Source organism: Ambystoma mexicanum, chromosome 9 (assembly GCF_040938575.1).
Source record: "Ambystoma mexicanum isolate Mex_15411 chromosome 9, UKY_AmexF1_1, whole genome shotgun sequence".
Taxonomy (NCBI): Eukaryota; Metazoa; Chordata; class Amphibia; order Caudata; family Ambystomatidae; genus Ambystoma; species Ambystoma mexicanum.
Genome location: NC_090931.1, coordinates 1,073,977,571 through 1,074,001,804, shown reverse-complemented (window position 1 = coordinate 1,074,001,804; position 24,234 = coordinate 1,073,977,571). Strand labels below are relative to the sequence as shown.

The window sequence follows — 24,234 nt, the reverse complement described above, 5'->3', positions numbered from 1 at the left end:
TGCACAGTTCAGTCGTAGCCGGGTAGTTGTTGGGGTGCGTTTTGTTTCTGGGACTTGTGAATAGGTCTAAATTCACATCTTATGCCATCTAGTGGTAGCTACAAAGGATTTGTTTTCTTCAAAATTAAAAGTAGTGTTAACAGGGGTGTTCCTCTCCCACCATCCTTACTGTACTCTTAGTGACCCTTGGCACCTTTGCCTTTTAGATGGGCAGCCTACCAATGGTGGAAAAGTGTAGCAGAGTCAGACTAGATTTTGCCAAAGCTACAGGGAATACAATCTGCATCAGAAGGCATCGATTTAATGTCTGCCGGAGTAGAGACTGAATGTAATTAGAATTGTTTTCTTATAACACAATTAATACTGAAGAGGCTTGTACGCGTGGACCCGGGATTCAAACCTGTGTTTCTCTGCATCGTCTTGCTTTCAAGACGAGTGCATTGCCACTGAGCTATACTACCCTAGCGGCACATGCTTTAATCCACAACACAGAGCAAGGTGTTAGTAGTGATTGATTATATAAAAATGACTCCACTAACGCACAATGGCACGTGTAACCCCTGTTGTCTTATACATGGAGTGTAAACTGTTCAGGTTCTTCCTAATGCAACAAGTGCTTTTCGTGGCTTGATACTCAAGTATTGTAGTCTAATTTAAAGCTATTTTAAATAGGATGAAACTGCTAACCTACTGACATGCTTGCATTAAAACTCGCAACCCAACTGATTATTCTATTAGGCTATAGAAAAAGCAACGAGTCTAGCCTTCCGTTTTACGCAAAAAAGCACAACTGGATCAGTACTTGTAATTTTTTTACCTTTTCCAGTACCGAAATGCCCTGGGCTTTTCTCCCAAAGCTTTATTTCTTAATCCAAGTTTCCTTTCGCCCTTTTAAATGTTGTGGATGTTTTACCCTAGTGAGGTGCATGTCTTTTGGAAATTGGAATAAACGCCGCATTGGGTACGATTCTCTCTGCAGTGGGGACTGAATATCCTTTTTTCTCGGTCAGAGTAATTTGACAACCCTGTTTGTATTTGTAATTTGTATTTATTCAGATCAAGTTGTTTCCACGAGTAGTCGGCAGGTGTTGAGAGAAGTGTACAGTGAATGATGTACCAGCCATTGATGGGAGAGTTTTAAAACATGAATTGGGAACAAGAACTTGGACAGTGATATGTTGTGGAGGAATATTTAGACAGTGGTGACGGTATATGTACAGTAGAGACCTGGATGCGTCCTTGCTACTTCACTCTGATCACATCAGCTGCTGCTATATCTTCTACACTTTTCCCCTAATTTTTCTTAGGTTTTCCTTCTGCTACTTTTTCAAAATTTTCATTTTCCCCTCCTCCATATCTTATTTCCTCTTGTAAATGACTTCGATCCAGCACTCCAACTAAGTCAATGCTTAGGATGGGATGCCCAATGGAAGCCCTTATTTATATAGTTTGTCAAAGTTCTTTAAATCTGGATGATGAACACTTATGTAACGCCCCTCTCTTTGAATCCCCCTGACCTCACTGAGCCAAGAAGTAGGTTTGTTTTGCAAATTAAAAGGTTTATTTGAATTAAACAATATATATCACACTTTTATGAACAAAATACTATCTGAATAGGACACTTATGAATATTAACAGTAATCAGTAATGGGTAATATCACAATCTCAACAATCTCTTTAATCACTTAGGAGTAGAAATAGGAAGGATACTGTAGCAGAGAATACTTAATGATTCAAGGAAATGCAATGATAGGAAAAAGACAACACAGAAATAAACTTGATATGGTTTCAATCAACAGACAATATGATCACTTTTTCCCCTGTGACTACTCACTCTTCCCCCCCCCCCCCCATGCAATATGAAGAGATAGAAATTAGGGCACACAAGTTTCAAAAATACAATCAACAGTGCAGTTCAATCCCAGTTCCCCCAGCAAGTTTAGAGAGAACAGGTCTGATTTTACAACAGGCAAAAAATACTTTTGAATGTGATTGCAATGAATGTGAAGAATATGCTAAAATGATTTTAATTCACTAAAGGATATTCAGCACTAGTGAGTTACTTTGGTTAACACAAGCAATGATTCATGAATGATTATCAGATTGAAAACGAAATTCAGCAGTGGAAAGCAAGAAACGGCTATTTTTGACAGAAAAGGAAATTGAGCCAAATTGCAATTCGCGTTTTGTTAGAAAGCTTAGGATCTTAGCTCCAACATGATAGTGAAATCTCGTTTCTAGGACGTGCGGTTCAAAAGTTAGAGGTTTTTGTGAAGGTAGATTTTTCAGAAATAAAGTCAAGATTTTCAAAAATGACAGATCGCGCTTTAAAGTGTAGGAATCAATATGGACTTACACTAAGGAGCAATGAAGAAGCAAGGCACTCAACGGGCAGCCACCAGAACTGCGGCGCCACCGCCCCGATATCTGTCCGTCAAAACACCTGTCCGTCTTCAGAAAATATCAGCGCAGAGATTATTGCTACAATTATCAAACTTATGTGGAGGAGAGAAGAATTTAGGATAGACAAGAGGTTTTATAATGCAGTTCTGGACAGGTTGAAATGGTTGGAATAAGATTACTTTAAACTAAGAGATGACTATGAACAGTTTTAGACTCAATTCACTCCTAGGCTTTGGGATGGAATGGAATGGGCCCCGTCAAGAACTGGTCAAGGGTTTGACTGCACTCGCCACCAGACAGGTCTCAGGCACTGGGTTCTGCTCACAGCACGCCTCTGGTCTGCTCGGTCTCTTGGACTGGATAGGACAGGTTCTGGGTTACAGCACTACTCTCGCTGGGTCTGGATCTTGGTTCTAGCTCAGGGTTCTTAGCTAGAAGCAACACAGCTCAGCCAGGCTGTTGAATGGTTTGGTTAGGCCCTGTGGAAGTTTAGGGGTTAGAATCAGGTTTGTAAAAGATTCTGAAGCCTGCTGTAAAGGGTTCAGCTTGTGGGTTAGACCTCTCTGCTTCAAGAGTTTGGGTCTGGATCTACCTGGAGTCTGGATCTATCTGGAGACCTGCAGGGTGCTTCACCAAGAAATCGGATGATGAGTGGAAAAAGTCTCGGGGTCTCAGCCGTCCCTATTTGTGTTTCCAAAGTGGGTGGGGAGGCTGACTCTCTATGCCCAACCCTCTAAGGATCCTGATAGGTCAGAGAATTTCCTGTCCCCTGATTTGAGGCAGGAGCAGTGTCATATGTGTCAGTGATGCTGTGTTTTATGGCTTAACTGAAATACCTCCCCTTTGCTTTTACATAGAAAATCAATTTTTCCCAAAAAACAGATTTCCCAGATACACAAGTTGTTCATAATACATACACATCACGGATTAATTAAGGCATGTCTCTGTTCATGTCCCATGTTCCTACGAGCTTGGGTTCAGAAACGACCACGTATTCGCGCTTTTGCTGGGTTTCCCAATATTGGTTCTGCACCAAATTTTACACATGCATAAACACCATCTGAGCACATCTCTGTAATTTTTCATGTCCCTAGCATAAACATAGTAGCTACAAGATGAATAAATTCCGGGCTTTAGTCTTTAAACATCGCACGGATTCCAGTTTAGTCTTAACTTGTGAGTGAATTTTTCATTTTAAGAACCTCAGTTTCCCATTTTTGTCAGCGTGGTACAATTTGTTATAAGAATTTTTATAAAACGTACATTTGCATTCAATTCACATCTCAGTCTGGTCCGCCCCCAGAACTGGGCTGAGTCAGATAGTCTCATGGCCTGCCTTCCTGCCAGAGCAGTTGTTGACCAGTCACACACAAATTAGCATTCCTATTCAGTTAACTGTTGTCTTTCTCCTGCCAGCAGAGGAATCTCCACCCCATCTGATTAACATGTCCATGCGACATCCTCCCTTTTGGTGGGAAGGCCCAAGGTGTGAAGGGTTCTCAGGGAAAGACAGCCTCTTGAAAGTTTTAACTAAATCAGATTACCTTCTGGTCAATTGCAACATAGTTCCTTGTAAAAAAAAAAATATTTAAAATAAGCAACATATCTTTAAATCCAGTTTTTTTTCCACATTAAATCAATGTGTGGCACTCTATATGGCATTTTGATGGAATTCTCTTTTGGCATAGTTTGGGTTCAATTGTTCAACTTTACACAAATTGTTTTAAAATGCTGGCTTTCTGGTAGAGGTGAGCAACGTATTATACCCATTTTTGACAGCTGTCTTTCCATCAAGTATCTTTAAAATAGGATTTTGTTCTAAGAACATATGATTCTTGCTGACATTGTATTGATGTGGATTCTTGCAGTAAATGATGTGGAACACCCAAAAAAGAGGTTTGATCTTTTAGGTGATTTGTGAGCCATGATTTTAGCAATTTTTGACAATTAAGAAAACCGATTTTCAAACGGCTGTTTCTTTTTCAATCAGCATTGCTATTTCCAAGTGGTTTCAGGCTATTTGTGGGTAGCCCAATGGTGGTTTTTGGCAGTGATCTCCTGTGATCACTAGGATAGGCAAAAGTGGACGGTGGCCTATTTTTCAGGTTTTCACTGCGCATTATCTGGTAATTTCTAGCGAGCAGCATGCTTTCCTGCGGCCATTAGGTTTCTGCTGCCAGCAATGCACAGTGATGCAGGGCTTGGATTAGTGGGTTGATACATCCCACACTCCCCATCTGTCCTAAAAAGACCTTTTATTATTATTGTATTTGAGTGCTGACCTTTCTTCGAGATGCATAACGGAGCGCTTTTCAGAGGTAACAGAACAGATACCGCTGTACAGGGTGGCGGGGTGGGGAGGAGAGGAGCGGACGGCGTCAATCAGGTGGCCCGGGGGGCGATGTGATGGCCTAGGTGTTGGGAGGAGATACTCCTTGTAAAGGTCTTGGTATTTTGCTTCCTCCCTGTTAACATTTCAAATACCAAAACCACCCACTAGAATACATTATTTTAAAATATTGTAACCAATTGGAATTCTCAGTTTTGTTTACAAGTGTATGCTTCCACTGTATTCTCATCGCATGTATGCGTGTTGCATTTTTTTTTTTTTTTTTTTTTCGAATATTGAGCTGTAGCCTAGCTTCTGGAAGCAACAGAGCCCTGTACAACGGTGGGACCAGCAGGCATATATTGGAGGGTTTCATGGGCAAGTGGAGGAAACGGTCCATACAACATAGCGTTTATTGCTGGCATACCATTCAGGTTAATATGTAATAGTTGCCATTTACAGTTAATGGGGACCATGTAACCATGTTAGAAATGGTGGTGGGAGTGTAAGGAGGTGACTCCTGTGCTTTAAAGGGTAGTAGGCATACTGTCTCTGGGATGAATTTTACAGGGTTTTAAGAAGGTGATCTTAGAAGAGGAGAATCTCTATTTCTTTTCTGAATTGTGCAAAGTGGGTCGAGAGTCTCAATTAGACTGTTATGAGGTTTGAGGGCATAGACCTATTTGCTGCTTTTGTGGTTCTTTCGTGTTTGCATTTTTGATGGTCTGTCCCATGCCCTTCTTGTAATGTGCTGTTCCCCAGAGATGTTGATTTGTTATAGTTACCATGGAGCGGGACTGGTGGCAGCTTGCTATAGAATGCAACTAGTATTGAAGGTGAAGCATATTTGTAAGATTGATGCAGATTCACAAGCTCCAAGATTGAGTTAGAACTACAAAAAACACACAATTTGTAAGAAAAGTAACTTGGAGTTATACGCCATGTTTGCCTGCTACATTCACATCCATAAACTTCCTGGAACTCTTTTCTTACGTTTCGAATGAGACAAATAGCCAATTTAACATATAGGAATTTATTTTAGTTATTGTAATGTGCAATTGCAGTACTAGGCCAGCCAGCTCATTGGTGTTGGACCATCTAGACCATCTCAGTGGAATAAAATCATTGCTTCTTAGAAGAGTCACATTAAGCTGTTGGTGAGTTAGCTCGGTCCATGCGTCCTAGCCCACTGCAATTAAACGTGTGGTTACTCTTCATTACTGTTGGCAGGAAAGGATAAGTGCAATGAATTGCGATGGTCAACCAGGCCCTCTGAACGCCTTTACCTGCAGCGATTGGTTGCAGAACCTGTCATTTTGCCAAATCCTAAGAGAATCTACTGCAATTTACTCATTTTTGTTATGTGCAGGTTTGACCTGCAGTGCCTGCTTCGAACAACTTTGGCAGTTTTAGATTATATCGCAAATCATCTGATTCCTATGCACCACCGGAAAGGCAATCAGTTGCTCATTTAAGACACAGGGAAAAATATAAAAATAGGCTATTTTGCAAAGCCGGAAACTTGTGCCGAACAAATGTAGTCTTCCCTAACGAAGGAAGAGATGAAAAAATGTCAGAACTATAGATTGATATCTGTGATGAATGCAGACACAAGCATTTTCACTCTCATTCTGGATGTATTCAAAGAATTTAACTTCATTACTGATTGTGGCGTCATTGCAGGCTGGCAGAACAGGGACTTTAGCATTTTTGGGTATGCTTTACGTTGGTAAGAAATAAGATCTCTAAAAAGCAGTCAAAGCAATAGAAGCAAGAAGGCATTTGACATGTGAAACAGAAGGATAGGTTCTGTGGTGGTCACCACTAGGGAGACAAATTAGGGGGTGTGAGGGAAGTCTGGGAGGCAGAGTATGCCACCTCCTACATGAGGTCCATGGAGGGGGCACATGTGGGATTTCCTCAGTCCCCCTTTGCCTGCTACATCAAAAATACTGATGTCATCCCATCAGGCCAGGGAAATCCTTTAGTATGGTCCACCATGAAATGTACCACATGTAAAGTGTGGAATGAGCGCTTTGTTGAACCATCCGAAGGTGAACAGTTTTGGGATGCAGAAGTACATAAATAGCAGAATAAGGAAAAGATTGTAAATGTTCCTGGGCATAATGCGAGCCAGTTGCCTGTTCTGGGTTTGGTCAGTGGCATTCCATGCAGGGTACACCCAGGGGGTGAATGCCCTTGGGCTGGAACCAAGGGAAAAGTAAATGGTTATGAAACAAATAACAAAGTATATGTTTGCAGTGTGAAAGAGTTTACTGGGCAAAGTTCTCAAGCGCAAGGATCTGGAATAAGTCTGCCCTTGATACTTTTGCCTGACTCATTAAGCGACTGTCTTATTTAAGCCTTCATCCCACTGAGACATAATCATCAGTAATCAAATAATTGGGAATGCACCACCCCTGACTTCTCTGAGCGACGCAGTGAGAGGGAGACAACTTGGGGAGGAGGTAGAACCACAAAAACCAATCCAAAGACCCAGTGCTGAAGGAAAAAGGGACTCTCCAGTCAGGATGCCTATTGGGGCATTTAAATCCAGAACATCAGTATAAAATGACACAAGCCCACCCTGCTGTGCGAGTTAGGATGATGTTTCAGTGTGTTCTGTACTAGCAATGAGATGCAAGAGGGAACCAGTAGCAGCTAAACCAGATCCAGCAAACCTTGAAAAGCATAACATTTATAAGCGCATAGAACCTGCTGGGGGGCTTTGACGTATAAGCTGGCATGTGCCCATGTATATTGAAAATGAGTAGAGGCTAGCCTTTTGCTGGGTGCAACCCAGTCACTGGTGGTAGACGTTAGGCTACCACAGATGAGGGGAAAGAGCGCTTGTGATCCTACTGAGGCTGGAACCTGGCAGTCGTTTGACAGGATCATCTCCATCTCAGGATTGCAGTGCGCTACCCAGGAGGACAACCCTGGCTGCAGTTACTGCAGTCTGAAAAATACCTATGTAGGGGGGAGAAAATAAAACCCCAAGGAGTTTCCTAGACAAGCGGGGGAAACTGCATTGCACTGCCCCTGAAGGAAGTCTCCCCCCAGAAGGGGGGATTGTGGGGGTAAGGGGATGAATTTGAAGTAGCGTGTACATCCATGATCCATTAGGAGTGTGAAATACAACTATATTTGACTACTCTTCTTCTGGACCTTCTGCCTGTGCTGGGAGTGATTTAAATACCTTAGAATTGAGTACACTAATTGATAATGGGGTGTGGCACACTTGGTTGAATTTACTGCTCTGTAAAGTTAATTTTCCCATTTATGTTTTGGGGTCTGTGTGTGTATATATAACCTGTCTGCCTGTCGGTAATTAACCAAAATGGGGGTGTCCTAAGGACACTATGCCTGTTGGTACTTTTCGCAATCAAAATGGGGTTGTCTGTAGGACACAGAACCTGTTTGCCTGGTCGTAATTAACCAAAATGGATGTGTGCTAAGAACACTATCTGTCTGGGCTGTCCGTAATCAAAATGGAGGTGTCCGTAGAACAGAGCCTGTCCTAATGTCTGCAAAATTGTGATGCACCTTTAGTTGTGGACCCCTGTCCGGCGGACACTTGTGCGCATCACACCCTCTGGTGGGCAGGGGGTGGCATCCTACAGACATCGTGCCTGCCGGTAACTGTCCACTGCACGTGCGTTGTACTTTTAATTCGGGGACCCACACCCTGTCCGTAGAACACCCGCATGCATACAACCGATGCTGTGCAATGGGTGTCCTACGGACAGCCGTACCATTCGCGAATATCTGCGATGTCGTCATGTGACTGCACCCATGCTGAGCGTAGGCCCTTGTTCGTGAACACTGTCTGGGCCCCCGGACACCAAGAAGGTGATTTTTAATTTACAAAAAAAGTTTACATTTTTTTTTTTTGGGCAATCCAACGTGCTTTACTGTGAAACCTTACCCTGACTATCTGGATACCTTTCTAACTTTTTCCGCCCTTTTTGCTGTTTGAAGTGTCCGCGTACAGGGCAGCTGTCCGCAAAGCACTCCCCAGCACCCCTATAAAAGTGCGCACCCCAGAGCTGCTCCTCATCCTGTTTTTGGACTTCCTGGACAGACACTGCTCCACATTGCTGGATTGCTCTTTCCTGTCTGCCGATTGCTGACTTCTTGGTGGTACCTGCGAACTTTGGATATGGCATCCGTGGCTGCTCCTGCTGCTGTGAAGTTGCAGACCTCGAAGACGGCTGCAAAATCTTTAGGCGTCACTGTTAGGCAGCTAACCTTTTGGTGCTAGTGGGCAAACTTGGTGGGATAGATCTTTTCGCTTCTACTCATTTGGAAGGGCGAGAGGAATGGCCAGTCAGAGGCCAAAGAAAATGTCCTTGTAGTGGACGAGGTTGAGGTGCCAAGCCAGCTCGCGTCGCAGCCTCTGTAGCTGAGGTTCGCAGTTGGCGACTCACACTTTCAGTTTTGAGTCCTGCCATTCGGGTTGACCTCCACCCCCAAGGGTTTTCACCAAACTGATCACGGTAGTGGCAGCAAGTCTCAGGAGGGGGGGGAGAATTCATGTCTACCCCTACCTGGACGATTGGCTGTTCAGGGCGCATACTCCCGAACAAGTTCTGAATCATCTGTGTTACCTGCCACTTCCCATATGACACCTTCCCAGAAACTCCTATACATTAGAGCGGTATTGGATACATCCTTGGGAAAGAGCTTGCCGCCTGAGGTGAGGGCTCGAGACATTGTTCAGATGGTAACAACATTTCAGAGTGCCCAGAGTTTCCAGCCTTCAAATTTTTGAGGTTATTCGGCCTCATGGCATCCTGCATTTTTCGGGTGCCAGTTGGCCCACCTGAGGATGAGATCCCTTCAATGGGCTCTTAGAACGCAACGGTCCCAATTATCAGGAAAGATGTCAGACTGTCCAGATTCCAACCAGAGTCTCACAGGGTCTTCTGTGGTGGGCCTGCAAGGAAAATATTCTGAAGGGAGAACCTTTTTGGCAACGATAGCTGGAGATGACGGTAGTGTCTGACGTCTCACTCGCTGGGTGGGGAGCTCACGCCAACGATATGACGATCAGCGGTCGTTGGTCTCCATTGGAGTCCAAACTGCACATCAGTCTTTTGGAGCTGAGAGCAATCGGACTAGCGCTGAAGGCTTTTTTTTCCCCTCTGTACGGGGAAAATACTGTCCTGATAGTTCATGGCCACTGTGTTGTCTCATTATCTCAACAAGAGGTGGTGTAGGGTCACTACCTCTGTGCAGAGAGGCAATGCAGCTCTGGTACTAGGGTATTCAAAAAGGAATCTCCCTATCGGCGGTTCACCTGGACACAGCGGCAGATGCTCTGAGAACGCAGAGCAGTCTCACACGAGAGGGAACTAGCTCATCAAGTCCTTCAAGAGATCTTCACCCTTTGGGGAACCCCTTAGGTGGATCGGTTTGCAACTGGTGCCAACCTGAAGTACATGCAGTACTGCTGAAGGGCATTTCTTCCAAGAGGAGCTCTAGGAGACGCGTTCATGGTGGACTGAGAGTTCCCACTACTCTACGCGATTCCTCCAGTCCCTGTCATTCCTCATGTAATCAGGAGGTTGCAAAGGTTCGGCAAACACATGATCCTAATTGCCCCAGATCGGGTTAGGACGTGGTACCCGGACCTTCTGACTTGTCTATCTGTCCTCCGATGTTTCTTCCACAAAGAGGACCTTCTTTCGCAAGAGGAAGGTCGGGTTCTCCATCCGGATAGCGGAACGCCTCAACCTTCAAGCATGGTTTTTGAGAGGCTGAAATGCAAAGATTGGGACCTCCCGGACGCTGTCATGGAGGTTTCGTTTTCGGCCAGAAGGCCATCAACCAAATCTTTATACTGCTGCCGTTGGAATAAGTTCTGCAGCTGGTGTAGAGAAGAATGTTCACCCTTTTTCATGCAATATACAAATGTTCTCTTTTCTGTTGCATTTAGCAAATCTGGGACTCCATATTGGTACGATTTAAAGGTTACGTAGCAGCGCTTTCCATATTCAAGCGCACTGCTAAGGAAGTTTCCTACTCTAAAATACCTCTGGTAATACAATTTATGAAAGGGCTAACTAATGTGTATCCCCCCAATGTCTTCAAGTCCCCCTGTGGGATCTAAACTTAGTCTTTAACTTTTTAATGGGTATTCCCTTTGAACCTCTCAATTCGTGCCCATTAAGACTTTGTACCCTCAAAACAGTCTTTTTAGTGGCAATAACATCTGCCAGAAGGTTGAGTGAGCCTATATCGGAGGGACATCGACTCGACGGGCATCGACCGCACCCTCTACTGAGAAAAAAATTCTGAGGTAGCAAGCTGGATATTAGGAAAAATCAAATATAAGGAATATGTGGGTGGAACATCAAGTCAAAAGAACGTTACCATGGGTAAGTAACTTGTTCTTCTTTTCACAAAATCGGAACTTCTCAATGTTTAATCGGGTTAATTTGACACTAAATGATCCCACAACACATCTTCCCATAGGAATGGGCGTGGGGGAAGTCAGAGGGAAACCCAGAAGGAAAAGTGAACAATCCCCAATTCGCTGTTGCAGTGGAAGACTCGTATTAAGATTCCTGTACCCCCAGTTCCTCTGTATGGGTTAACAATGGCACGTGTCCTATAGCAGCTTAGAGGACCCTTAACAGTTCTGCCTTTACGGTATACTATGCATAGGTAAGTGCTAGTTCCTTTTAGTATTGCAGCCTGGGCTGTGTTCCTTAAAGAACATGTGCTCGGTCCCTGTTCGAGCCACAGGCAGCCTGGATCCCCATCTGCATCATACATGCTTGATTACCGGTAGCTGCTGTCACCTTGTTTGACGCTCCCTGTACAGATGTCCCCTCTGCCAAACAGCAATAGCTTCCCAGCTCTACAATCACCATGCAATTGACTGTTATGCATTACTGCCCCCGAGGTTCCTTTGAGCTCAAAGGATTGGATCATGGTTATAATGCGCCTGTTGGCCATCTTGGTTCCTAACGTTTCTTCGCTCACCCTTCCTATGTGCTGCCTATGCTGTATTTATTCGTTTTTAACAGTAACAGCATGTGGTTTAGAGGTGAACTGGGGGCTTCCAGCTCTTTAAGATGAGTAGCAATACCCTTGTGATGGATGGGGATGCAGATTTTAATCAAACCTCAATAATTCAGACTACACATAGCTTGGCAAAAGGTTTTGTTTTAATGTAAGTAAGTAAAATGGGGAGTATAACAAACATCAGCAATCCCTTGATACTGAACTCTCAAATCATTTAAGAAAAAACATATTTTTTATAGACCAAATGTGTCACTACTAACATGTAGACCTTCCTCATTACCAACGTCATCCTAGATGGAAGCAGGATTGGCTCAAAGTGAACTACGTATAGGTGTAATATCGGTGGAGTAACAGAGAAACAATTGGATAGTCAACAAGTGGGCCATCAAAGCCCTCCCTTCAAAATGGCCACTATGAACGTCACTAAATGTACGACGACACATTGGCTAGACAACTATAGGACCCCCAACTAGGTGGTCCTCTACAATTGGCTGGCTACTAACCCTTGTCAATAACTTTCCACCTACGTGAGCACCATGCAGACTGAACAACCAGGTGCGGGTGAGCTTGTCTTGATACCAGCTTCCCACCAATTAAAAAGGACACGCCATCAACTTTTCTGTGTCAATTATTGTCTGAAGTTGGCCTTCAGTTTATATTCTCTGGGATTTTTTAAGGAGTATGGGTACTGTGGCTTCCGTGCATAGGTGTGATCTCCTCATGCGTCCAACTTTCTTAGATCACGTGACTGGACACCATGAATTGAACCTTTTTTGTGTATTTAACTGTATTTTCCAATAGTCCTCTGACATCTTTGTTTATACTTGACCTTCTTGAACAGGAGCATCTGTTCTTTCACGTTAATTGTATCCAATGTCAGCCAATTTTTGTTCTGATAAGACCTTGACTCTTTGGCTCATCCAACTCCTTAGCTGAAATATATTCTGTTTAATTCAATTGCTTTTGTAACCGCGACACTGAATTTGAAGCCTTCCTCGTTGTTCAAGACTGCTATATACGTAGTGGTACCTTCATTCTTTATTTAATCCATATGTATCTAAGGTATATATGTATATGTTGGCGCTTGCCTGCAATCTATTAACTATAAGCATTTGGCTAGCTTCACAATTGCTTTGCTGCTTACATTTCATTTGTACATGTTTAAATTAACTAAATATCTTGCTCACGTTTGTGGCATACGTTTCTTCATCTTGATCCCAAAATGTCACTTATCCTTAGTACTTCATTCTTCATAAATCGTCTGCCTCTCAGGTCTGATTATCTTCTATCTATGGAATCGATTCTGTTTCGTATGGCGTCACCATTCATCCTGGTCATTCAGTTTCTTTATTTCATCAGGAATCTCATTCAAATGGCCATCATATTGTCTTGGATGTAGGTATGGTTTCCTAAATGGATACTTTATTTCCCATATTCTCTAAGGTGTAGGCATTCTTATGAGTACTGCAGAGTTGTTGGTCTTTTTCTTGCCTTCTGATTGGTGTAGTATGTCACATACTTTGGCTCACACTTCTCAGGTAATGTAGGCGGGATAGGCGGAGTGGGGGTACTTGGCTCCTCCTCTACAGAGGCTTGGGACACACTGGGATAGCTTTAAAAAGACTGTCCTGCCAACCTTTCTAAATGATAGCTTTGGGACTAGTGGAATTGTCACATTATCTAAACACTCGGGCAAAGGTGTGACGGTATTAAAGCACATGCTAACTTTCTTTTCCTGTTTTGGATTTCTGGGTGTGTTCTGGGAGTTTCAGGCTCTGTTTGGAACAGGGTGTGCTATTATTGCCCTGCAAGGACCCAAATGAGGTTTGGACAGGGTTGGTGCTTTTATGGCTGTCTAGCTGCTCCACTGGGACAGCCAGGTTGGGGTAGAGTCTAGTCACCAGAAGCGATCTGTGACGCAGCATGGCACAGCAATTGACCTTTGCCATGTAACTGGGATGCTCAATTCTCAAACCACTGAATTGTAGCTCATTCACAACAATATTGCCTAGGCCGCAGACCATAGGGGAATAATGTTGCATCCTCAGTTACTATTAAAGGCCGAAGACCAAATGTGTGTTAACTAAATAGTTTTGAGCATTTTGTGCTGCAGCAAAAAAGGCTTCCGGCAAACTGTTCTATATTTTCTTTGAGGCTACATATAGGTGTACTGGAAACTGGTTAAAGGAACCTTTTATTTGTGATAAGGAAGCAATACATTTCAAATATCTTGAGAAATATCTTCTTGGACCATTGTGTGGGAGCGAGGGGCCAGCAGGCCCCTCTCATCCTTCATTTCTCAGTACAAAACTTGGACCAAGTGCCTCCAGTAGTGGGTTCGCCCCTTGCCCTTATGCAATGTTAACTTTGGGTTACATTTGCGTAGATGGGACCACTGAGCAGGACACAGGGCATCCATTTTTGTACCCACTTTCGACTCCATCTTGGTGACCAGGCCTCACCGCGATTAGTACGAAACTCTTCTCTCCCTTTCCTCGCAGCGCCCAGGCGCAGGGCACATGGCCTCCACCCTCGTTCCCACTCTGACTGGAAAACTCAGCGGCTCCATTCTCACGCTGAAGGCGGAGGTATTTGCAACAACTAATAAATGTAACACATCACTTCCTCTGAGATCACTGTCCTGCATGTGAACCGGCATTAACTAAGCCCATAGGTCGTTCATCTCCACAAATGTGTCCTTGCCCCCACACCCTCGCCAGTGGAAACTTACCGCCATTCTGACCCTGTGTCCCTGCAAGGTATTCCTTTCATGTACCAGACCACTGACCACGCCATGATGCCCACCCAGAAGACCCCCAACTAACATTAGACCCCTGCTGCAGTATATCGTGCCCAGTACTAACAAACGCCACATACCTGAGATTCTTGTAAGCATAAACCTACACTCTGGTCATTGTATTATAGTGATGAAGATGCTTAACCTATGACTTGTATAATCCAAACGTTACAGATAATATAAATACCTGTGACTTTTATAGAGACATGACAAATTACATACTCTTTGAATCACTATTATTTAGTGCATGCATTATAGAGAATGTATTATGTTAGCTCAGATAGTGACCACCCTGCTTCACAGCGACCTGACCTTCACCCGTCCGGTGCACAGATGTCTGACGTCCATCCTCCCGCGAACCGAGCAACCAACCAAGAGGACGAGATGATGCCTACACCTAAGACACCACCCTGGCTGACCAATCCGGGTCCAACGTAGTATCATATGTTAGACGCATCGTTGTACCTATAAAATGTACTGTAACATTAATTTTGCCAGAGCGCTCTTGGAGATCTAGATAAACCTTTCCTTGAACTCTCGCAGCCTGCTCTTTTGCCTTATTCCCTGTCTGGGGAGTGTTTGTTTTATTTTCTTGCACGTGTAAAACAGGGAGGGCACAAACACCATCCAGCGCTGATCACTTTTTTTGTCATTGTTCAACTGTACGGACAGCAAGGACTAATCGCAGGCCAAGCCATTTTAGTGTGTGCATTTTTTGGACTGGTTGGTCTGCTTTACCACAACAGGTTATATATGTACCTGGGTGGTTGGCTGGCCTGAGGTAATGTCCCAATGAGCACACTTACCTCCGTCTGTGGCGTCATTCACAGCTGGTACAGTACTGCCTTCCATTGTGGTGATTATGGACATTAGCCCTAACATTACTGTACTACACTTGCATGTGTCCCCTCTCTCCTTGCCTACAAACCCTACATTTTATTACCTGTCCCCGTTCCTTATGCCATGCCACCCCTTGCCCCCACCACCTTTGGACTTTTGTTCCCTATTCCCCCCATGTACCTCCCCCACTTGCTCCTATTTGGGGGGGTGGTGGCTTACACTTGCCCGGATGCTACTTCGCATTTGGTTGGTGAGAAATAATCCATTGTGCACTGAATGCTGGTGACCTGCTGCAGGTCTTCTGTGCCACCATTCACACACCGGTATACAGACTAAATACCGGCACAATTTGTGAAGAGTAGGTTTGCGGGGTGGGGGTGTAGAGTATAAATCCTGTGTCGCAAGATAAAAACCCACCAAAAAGAGGTCTGCCACAGAACAAGGGAAGAGAGCCCTAGGCAGCCCCTCTGCTTTCCAAGGCGATCTCGGAGCTGGTTGGAGCTGCATTCAGGTAAGGGGATTCCATTTTAATCCGTGCAGCTGAGGAAGGCAAAAGAGGGTTGGCTAGAGATGTCAGTTGACCGTGACAGGGGCGTGCGCATTTTGGGCATCCATGACGAGGGGAACATAGGCTTGTATCATTGAATATATCCTCATTCTGCCAAGGCTCATTAGCCCAAAAATGTAATGGGCAGGGAATGACTCCACTTACGTTTTACAGAGTCTTGGTCAAGAGCCATGGTGTCCAGACTGAACAAACTTTAGGATTAGTTGTCTGACACATGTCCGTATGTAGCACCCTAGAGAAGGTGTTTCACTAATGAGCCTCCATATGTTCATTATTTTAAAAAAATCGATAGTACCGTACTGGCCGAAAAAGGTCAAATGTACCATTCAATTTTTTTTACTATCAAATTGGCTAATTCCAGCATTACTACTGAGTAAGTTTTACCATGGGTGATTGTGACCAAGAACCATGCAAGACCATTTAGTAGCAGAGGGGAAAGTTAAGGGTACTGGAAGATAATATAATATTTTCTGTTGGCTGAAAACTGGAGGTCCTTTTTTAAGTTGGCTGGTAGGTTTTACACCCATCTTCTTTTAACAAAGAAACCTGGCAAGCTCACTTTGTATCCCACAAAGCAACATATAGAAAATTCTCATTGCAGATTATGGGCAAAGTGGAAACCTGGGCATACCAGGATATGGTAATTGATTCGAATTCTCAAAGCACTTCACATTGGAAACTATTAGAATTATGCATTGGGTGAACAGTTTAAGTTTCTAGCTAGCCATTATTGATGAAAATACACTTTTTTTTTTATAGATAACAGGCTACTTACAAGGCCTGTTATCAGTTGTCCTCCCCTTTATTTGCCACCACCCAACCTCGTCACATAGTCAGCGGTGTTCTCCCGATTCCATCTTCGAGTGATTATCTCTAAAAGCTGTAAAGGGCCAGTATTTATGTTACAATTTGAAAAAATAAACCTGAAGTAAATGTGAAGGCCACCTCTAATTCCTATAGCTGTAATGACATTTCCCAACTGTCTAATAAAAAAATAAATACGAATCTGTGTGTTTATCCTGTTCACTTCGAAGTAGAAGAGTTGGCCCTGCCAGTGTTTGAAACCGTGACTTTCAGGTTATGCAAAGGGAATTTCAGCTGTCCACGTACAGTAGCAGTAGCCACTTCATTATAAGTCTAGTTAGTTGACTTGCTTTTTTGTTCCCTTTTGGGTTTCTGGATACTATGTTTACAACATTGCTGAATAAATACTTTCCTGATATATATTTTATGTGTTGAGTAAATGCACTCCAATATTTTTGAAGAAAATCCATGCGAGTCGCCCAATCTACACAAGCCCGCTTCTCAAAAATCTCATGTATGAATAAATCGGTTTGGATTTAATCTGTAACATGTGATGTGCATTTTTGTGTTTAAATTGCAGGAGCTCCAGTTTCAGCGGCTCACCCGAGAGCTTGAGGTGGAAAGGCAAATTGTAGCCAGTCAACTAGAAAGATGCAGGCTTGGAGCAGAATCACCAAGCATTGCCAGCATAAGGTACAGGCCTCAGTTTTATGCCTATATAACCGCATACAGCATATTTTCCAGACCTGTCAGTTGAGGACTGCAGATAATTGCATTTATGCAAGTTATTTGGAACGTGTTGTGTTACGAGCTAACCTGTTTGCTAGATGTAGTTATGGTTTCGGGCTTATTCGTTTCCTATGTAGCCTAAATGTATGTATCTAAAAGCATAGCTTATACGTTAAGCTCTCGTCTGATATGGAACCACACTGGGCTTTGCTAGTATGAATACAGGCAAGGTTTTCAGAGGACGATAAATGGAGTACCATTGACTCTGGTAATAAAAGCTAATATAGTGCTTTGAAGCAGGAGGAATCCTGCATGAAGCAGGACATACACATATTCATTTCCATATAAGGACTCTGTCTAAATACATTTTTCACAATATGGTGTATTTAAGAGGAAATACAAAATTCTATAAGGATTAGTTGGGTGCTTTATTCAACTTTTCTAAAAATGACATCTCGAGACTGTGCTGGTTGATGTACCTTTTCATTTAATTGGTTATTGTTTCGCAAATTTAATCTTGAATTGACTTTGCAGATGAGGCTCTAAAACAGCTTGCCTCCAATGCAGTGTTATAAGACATCAAATTTGCACTCTTATCTCAAAGCTGGGTTTGTATCCATAATCCTTCTGTCTAGGGGAATTCCCCAGCCTTTAAAGATTCCTCTCCCGGTTTCAGTTCCACTCTAGGAACTGCCCACCAAATCCCCTAGCAAAAGGCCACCCGCATGTCCATACATATAAAGTCTCCAAAGAAGCCACAGCAGGAGCACTAATCACAACAGCATTTATTACTATATACATGCCCCAATTCAGACCTATACCATAGATGAGTACAGCGTACTCCCACACTCCAAGTGCCCAGTTGTGTGTCCTCTCGCCTCAATTGCCCCTACAAGGAATTTGCGGCATAGTGGGATTTCCATGTCATTGTCCTAGTTTACTTGGCCACATTCAACCCATGATTTGGAGATGGTTGTACAAGATATAAGTGATTTCCTTCTTAATCCAGAGACCGTAGGGTCAGTGAGGGGGGGGTAGGGCAGCTGTATTTGCCAAGCACACACAATATCCAGCATCTTCTATAATTGAGGGATACGATGCATATGTTCTTGCTTGAGATTTCGAACTGTGTGCCCTCCACTCTTCAGACACTGCTTTTCATGTACCCATCTTGTACAACAGAATAGCTTGGAGTAACAAGTCTGCAGCATGACATGAATGCCTTCCTTCATTTCTGGCCTTGGCACCACATTCCCGTAAGGAAAACTTGGTGCAGAAATGAATCTACAACACAGTGCAGTGAACAGTGGCAGTGCCCTCAGAGCTCTATTCAGGTAACAAATCTCCACATACTGTGGATGCAAGTACAATATACCCCACATCATGCTCCAACTCCTCCTCACATCTTTTGTCATTTATTTTCTAGGTTGTAACTTTCGAACATAATTCATCTTCAATGTTGGTAGAAAGGTTGCCATGTCTATTCCATAGACCTGTGAAATCGAGATGTGAATTGAAGTCTGTCAGTAGTTTTCATCACCTAAATGACAGTTACATGAACTCCCTGAACACACAAACTGAGGTGTAGGAGTCCAATTAAAGTTAAAACAAGTTCACCTGGATCATGGTCCATTCGTCCATCATTCACCCTCCAATAGCTTCCATCGGTCGCACCAGGACCTCGGATATCCGCTTTATTTGGCATGTTCTCCTCTTGGACCTGGAGCAGACTTTGCACCGTAGAAAACTAACAAAGTCGCAAACGTCCTCCAAGTGGCTTTTTATCAGCTCTTGCGGGAAGCAGCAAGGAACACATTGTGCTGTCTTCTCTTTACTGTGGAATCCACTCCGGCTGCTACGAGTGGCCTTTTGCATTCCAGTTTGTGCTGTATCAGTCTGCCTTCTTTGTGTAAGCTCTGATGTTTTGTTGGACTCAGACTTTAGTTTCATGGTTTGGCATCCTGTTTCTGAACGGATTTTCAAATGTCTTTAATTGAGCCTCTCCCATGGTTCTTAAGTTCTGATCTGTTTGAGCCGCAGCTTTACCTGTGGTAAGCTATGTTGCCACCATCTTGTAAATTCTTCCAGGCATGCTCGCCTGTCGGTGGCATTCTGCAGTTGTGGGAGAATGTTCTGCCTGCGATTGCCTTGCTTCAAACAGCAAGTAAGTTTGAACTTTTTATGTTTTTCATCTGTTATTTTCACATTTGTGTTTTTTAAATGCTCGACGTTTGATTTGCGATTTTCCATTTCAAAGCATGGCTGTGGTTTTTCTCATTCCAGAGGGTTACTTTCAAATGACCCTCTCCCATCCAATCAATGTATCTTAATCCTGTCACTACCATCTCAAACTGCGAAGTCCTTTTCCCTTACCTCACCTACCCCAACAGACTTGCCGCTATTATGTCCATTGTTATGTCTAGACTGGACTATGCCAACTCCTTATTCCTGGGTGCACCGGCATACCACCTAAACAAACACCAAAAAGCCCAAAACGTTGCTGCCTTTCCCCCGCTCTTCGCACCCTTCACTGGCTCCCCGTTGGGCGAAGGGTCACTTTCAAAATCCTATGCATTACCCACTGAGCTGTGCACAAGACCAGCCTACTTACAAGAGCAGATTGCACCCTACGACCCATCACGCACCCTAAGGTCAAGCATGGCCCTCTTACTAGTGTTCCAGCCTCCAACTCTGGCAGAATTGGAGCGTCACCGTGGCTCCAACTGTCGAACTCGCTCCCTCCGCACATTGACACATCCAAGACTACATGGTCTTCCGAAAAGCTCTAAAAACCTGGCTCTTTCTGTAAGCCACGATTAGGGGCCATCTACGGCCGCTGAAACCCAACATCCGAAACCATGACTTCAACGACATTACTTTGGAAATTAATTACAGCCGGCCGACAAATGTTCGGAGAGACACCGAGCGAAGAGACCACAGAAAACTACCAATAAGTCTCCAAGAGAATTAAGAACTGCATGCCACAGATGGCAACCTTAGCGTCCCACAGGCTCTAAAATATGCAACTGGTGACTCCTCGATTCCCAATTCTACTACATTGGCCTAACAGCCTCTTGCGCCATCAAGTTGATAATACCCATTCCCTCCCTACCTGCCCGACTACAATAGCTAAGATCCGATCCCACCTAGGGGCTAAAGCATCCAGACTACACAATGCCCCTATACAGCCTTCCCTTTACCATCACTACCTCTGTATGACTATGTTGATGCAAGATGTCTCCGGTAAGATATCTCCGGTCCTATAACCAAGTATCCTTCCTAGACCTACCCTGCAACCCAAGATAAACCACAACTGGAGGCCTCGAAAATGGGCTCTTGCGACGCACAGTGCTGAGCCTAAGGATAATGACCCTCGGACCGAGCAAAACTTAGCTAACTTCGGTCCTACCTGTGAATCTACCTCAGAGTGCCCCTACTGCGAAACATGAGGACGACCACTGCCAGCTTATCCAGATCCAGAATATAACCCAGTAACAGTGGGCTCCTAAGAGTAAATCATCCACTCCAGACACTTACTTCTCCTACCACAATGCTCACTCTACTTCCCCCAACACACAATAGAGCGCAGCTATAACCCTCGCTCAATTTCGGCCTAGCTGCACACATACGAACAATACTCCATGAACACCTCAACATCCTTCTAGAACGCAGCTATACCCCACATAAAAATTGGCCTAGCTGCACAGGCCTAATGCTGCCAGAATGCTGTCTCCGAGAACAACCATCGGACTGCGCACATTCCACTAATCTCTCACTACCACTATACCTAGTATTAGGATGCAGTTTACCATCCGGCAAATCGCACCAGTTGCACACATAGTGAGTACACGCAACCACCCTACTCTCAACTGACCAGGACTACAGTCCCCAATTGCGTTTAACCCACAAGCGCTTTGAGATTTTACCAATGATATATAGGGCGCTATATAAATGCCAAATAACAGAACATACCTATGCCATTTAATAGTGGAAGCGTTTTGGTGGTGGACATTTGGAGAATTGGCAGGATGTGGTTTTCATGGGCCCCAATAATTAGGTCTAGCAACATTGTTTATGGTGACATTTCCTCCACAACACCTAGGCGATTACGTCTCCTCGGACGCCACCTGACTTGCTAGATGTCCACCCCTGTACTGCTTTAACTCTCCTTTGTGCCCCTGTGTATCCAATGCCCTACTGTAAATCTGTTCCATTACCTCTGAAAAGCGCTCGGTTATGTATCTGTACTGTTGTATACCTCTGTAAAGCTATCCATTGCTTCTCAAAGCTAGGTCCACGCTCAATTAATGCCATTTTATTTATTTAGCATTTTTAAAGCGCTCGCGGGCATCGATGTGGTGTTACAGGAATTGTTTTTTTTTAGTTGCGCAATTGTTTTTTTTTTGTCTTAGTTGCATATTTATAACACGCTTAAACAGCCAGAGATTTCTACACGCGGATCGGGGCATCGAACCTGTGTTGCTTCGTGTCGTCTTGCTTCAAGGCACGCACGTTGGCGTTAAGCTATCCTCCCGGGACGACCATAATAACCGTGTTTGGTGGGAGTGACGAGATGCCATTTCCAACCTGTTGGAAACACATTGGGTAGCAGTTGGACCAATCCATTCCTTAGCGGCTCTGCATCTTACATGGATGTAACTGCTCGGGCACCCGTTTTGACAGTTCATTAAAAACGGGGGCCGGAGCAATTTGTGTCCCCCGCCACCAATCTTATGGGTGCAGGGGACAGCACCGCAACCCCTGAGGCTGAAGATACGAACATGGGGAGTGGGGGACACCCCTGCAGCCCCTGGTCTAAACATTTGGTATTTTCAGACCACATTTTTGCTTTCAATTTTGAACTAAGGGTAGTGACCGAATTCTGTCCAATCTACCATTTGTTCAAATGTTTTCGATTTGGTAATAACGGATAATATAGGTATTTCATCCAACTCTGCGCACCATATTCTGTTTGAAGAGGAGTTTACCACACATGTTTAAATAAAATATTGCATGTCCACACTTTTGAGCAAGCCTTACAGAATATGAAGGCAGCATTTCGGAGGGCAAAACGTACCATTTGGAATCTCCCAGCAATCAATGGATTATTTGCCCTCAAACAAATCAAATCGCAATACAAAAATTGACTTAAAGCGAGACTAGTCTTAATGCGCCAGCAAGATGGTGAACTTATGCTTTGACGCATCAAGAGCAAAAATTCAGCTCAAATATAACAATTGATCAATCTGGTGCATGGACTGGCCCAGCCCTCCATCCAAATGCTGTCTGAGCAGCAATGGATAAATCATTTCTCTGCCCTATATGCATTGCCTGAGAAGTTATTGCTGATCCCAGCTCCTCTGACAAATGAACTACATATGCTGGTTACAGAGGAGGAAACGGTTTATTATATCCACACATTGAGTACTTCGAGGGCGCCTGGCCCTGATGGCTTACAGAACTTCATGCTCAAGCAGCATCCAGAATCATCTGCCAACATTTTACGTACTATCTTTATTCAAATAGACACTAGAGTGATACCACCTTTGTGGTTACACTTGATTATCCCCCTTTTCACAATAGGTCTGTAGTTGGCAGGAGATTGCCTATCGCCCTTTTGGACGTGCCAGGGAAAATATTTGGCCGATTGATTCTGCAAAACTGGCTAGACAGACAAGATCATAGAGATACATTCCAGGCGGGTTTAATTCCCGGATTAGGCACTACTGTAAACATATTGTCAATTAGTGCCATCAAAGCACATTCTCAGCTCCTGCACCACCAAGTATACATGGCGTTCATCAACTTCCGAGCAGCATTTGACTCTCTAGAGGACTTGATGCACAAACTCTGCAAGACAAAATGCCTTGAGACTATCTCTGCTCTGATAGGATTATTACACTCTAATTCAACAATACAGGTCCGGCTAACCATGACTGGAGGCATGTCTTCAATCATTCCGACATGCAGCGGGTTGAAGCGGGGCTGCATTTTAGCTTCAGCCATGTTCAACTTCTTTATTGCAGGTGTAAAGAACACATTTTCAAAAGTTCTAGCAGATGCATCAAAGCTTGGCCATGAATCCATTCCTTGGCTTTTATATGCGGATGACATGGTTTTAATGTCCTAAACAGTGAGGGTTACAAAACCTTCTAAATGCACTGCAAGAATACATGGAACTAAATGACCTGTCAATCTCGTTAAAACCCAAATCTAATGTATGGGAAGTGAAGGAATGACCAAACTACTCGGCGATGGTCATTTAAATGACATTCAAATTGTGCATGAGAATCGTTATTTGGGAATTAACCTTAGTGATGAAACTCAAGATCTTCCATACATTAATGATCTAAATCACAAATTAACAGGAGCCATATCGCAAGCGCTATCATCAGTGCGAAGTATGGAAAATATTCCTGCACACATGTCATCACCTTTTACCGACAAAAGGTGATACCAATATTACTCTATGCTGAACCCAACTCTGGAATTCAGAGGCATTTTAGCTCCGGGTCGAAGGACGCTCTTGGAATCAAGTCCTGTCTTTACCATCAAGCCAGACAAAAGCCATAGTTAACAATGAGTTAGGTTTTAACTTCTCTTTATGGAACACTTATCTTTAAGCAGTGTTCCTTATACAGGAAATGCCTTCTATCAAGTAAACCATACACCCTACTAAATGTCTTATCCAGCTATGTACAAAAGTCGAGTCACAAATGTATGACTGCC

General features: G+C 43.8%; 1 protein-coding gene across 13 annotated transcripts in view; it reads left to right on the top strand.

Annotated features, from left to right (window-relative positions):
* PKP4 (plakophilin 4) overlaps positions 1-24,234 on the top strand; it is a 1,672,883-nt gene that overhangs the window by 525,200 nt on the left and 1,123,449 nt on the right. For all 13 annotated transcript variants that reach the window (XM_069616385.1, XM_069616390.1, XM_069616392.1 and 10 more), the window contains one exon: positions 17,357-17,469. In XM_069616385.1, coding sequence (XP_069472486.1) covers positions 17,357-17,469 — 113 coding nt within the window. The remainder of the gene's footprint in view (positions 1-17,356; positions 17,470-24,234) is intronic.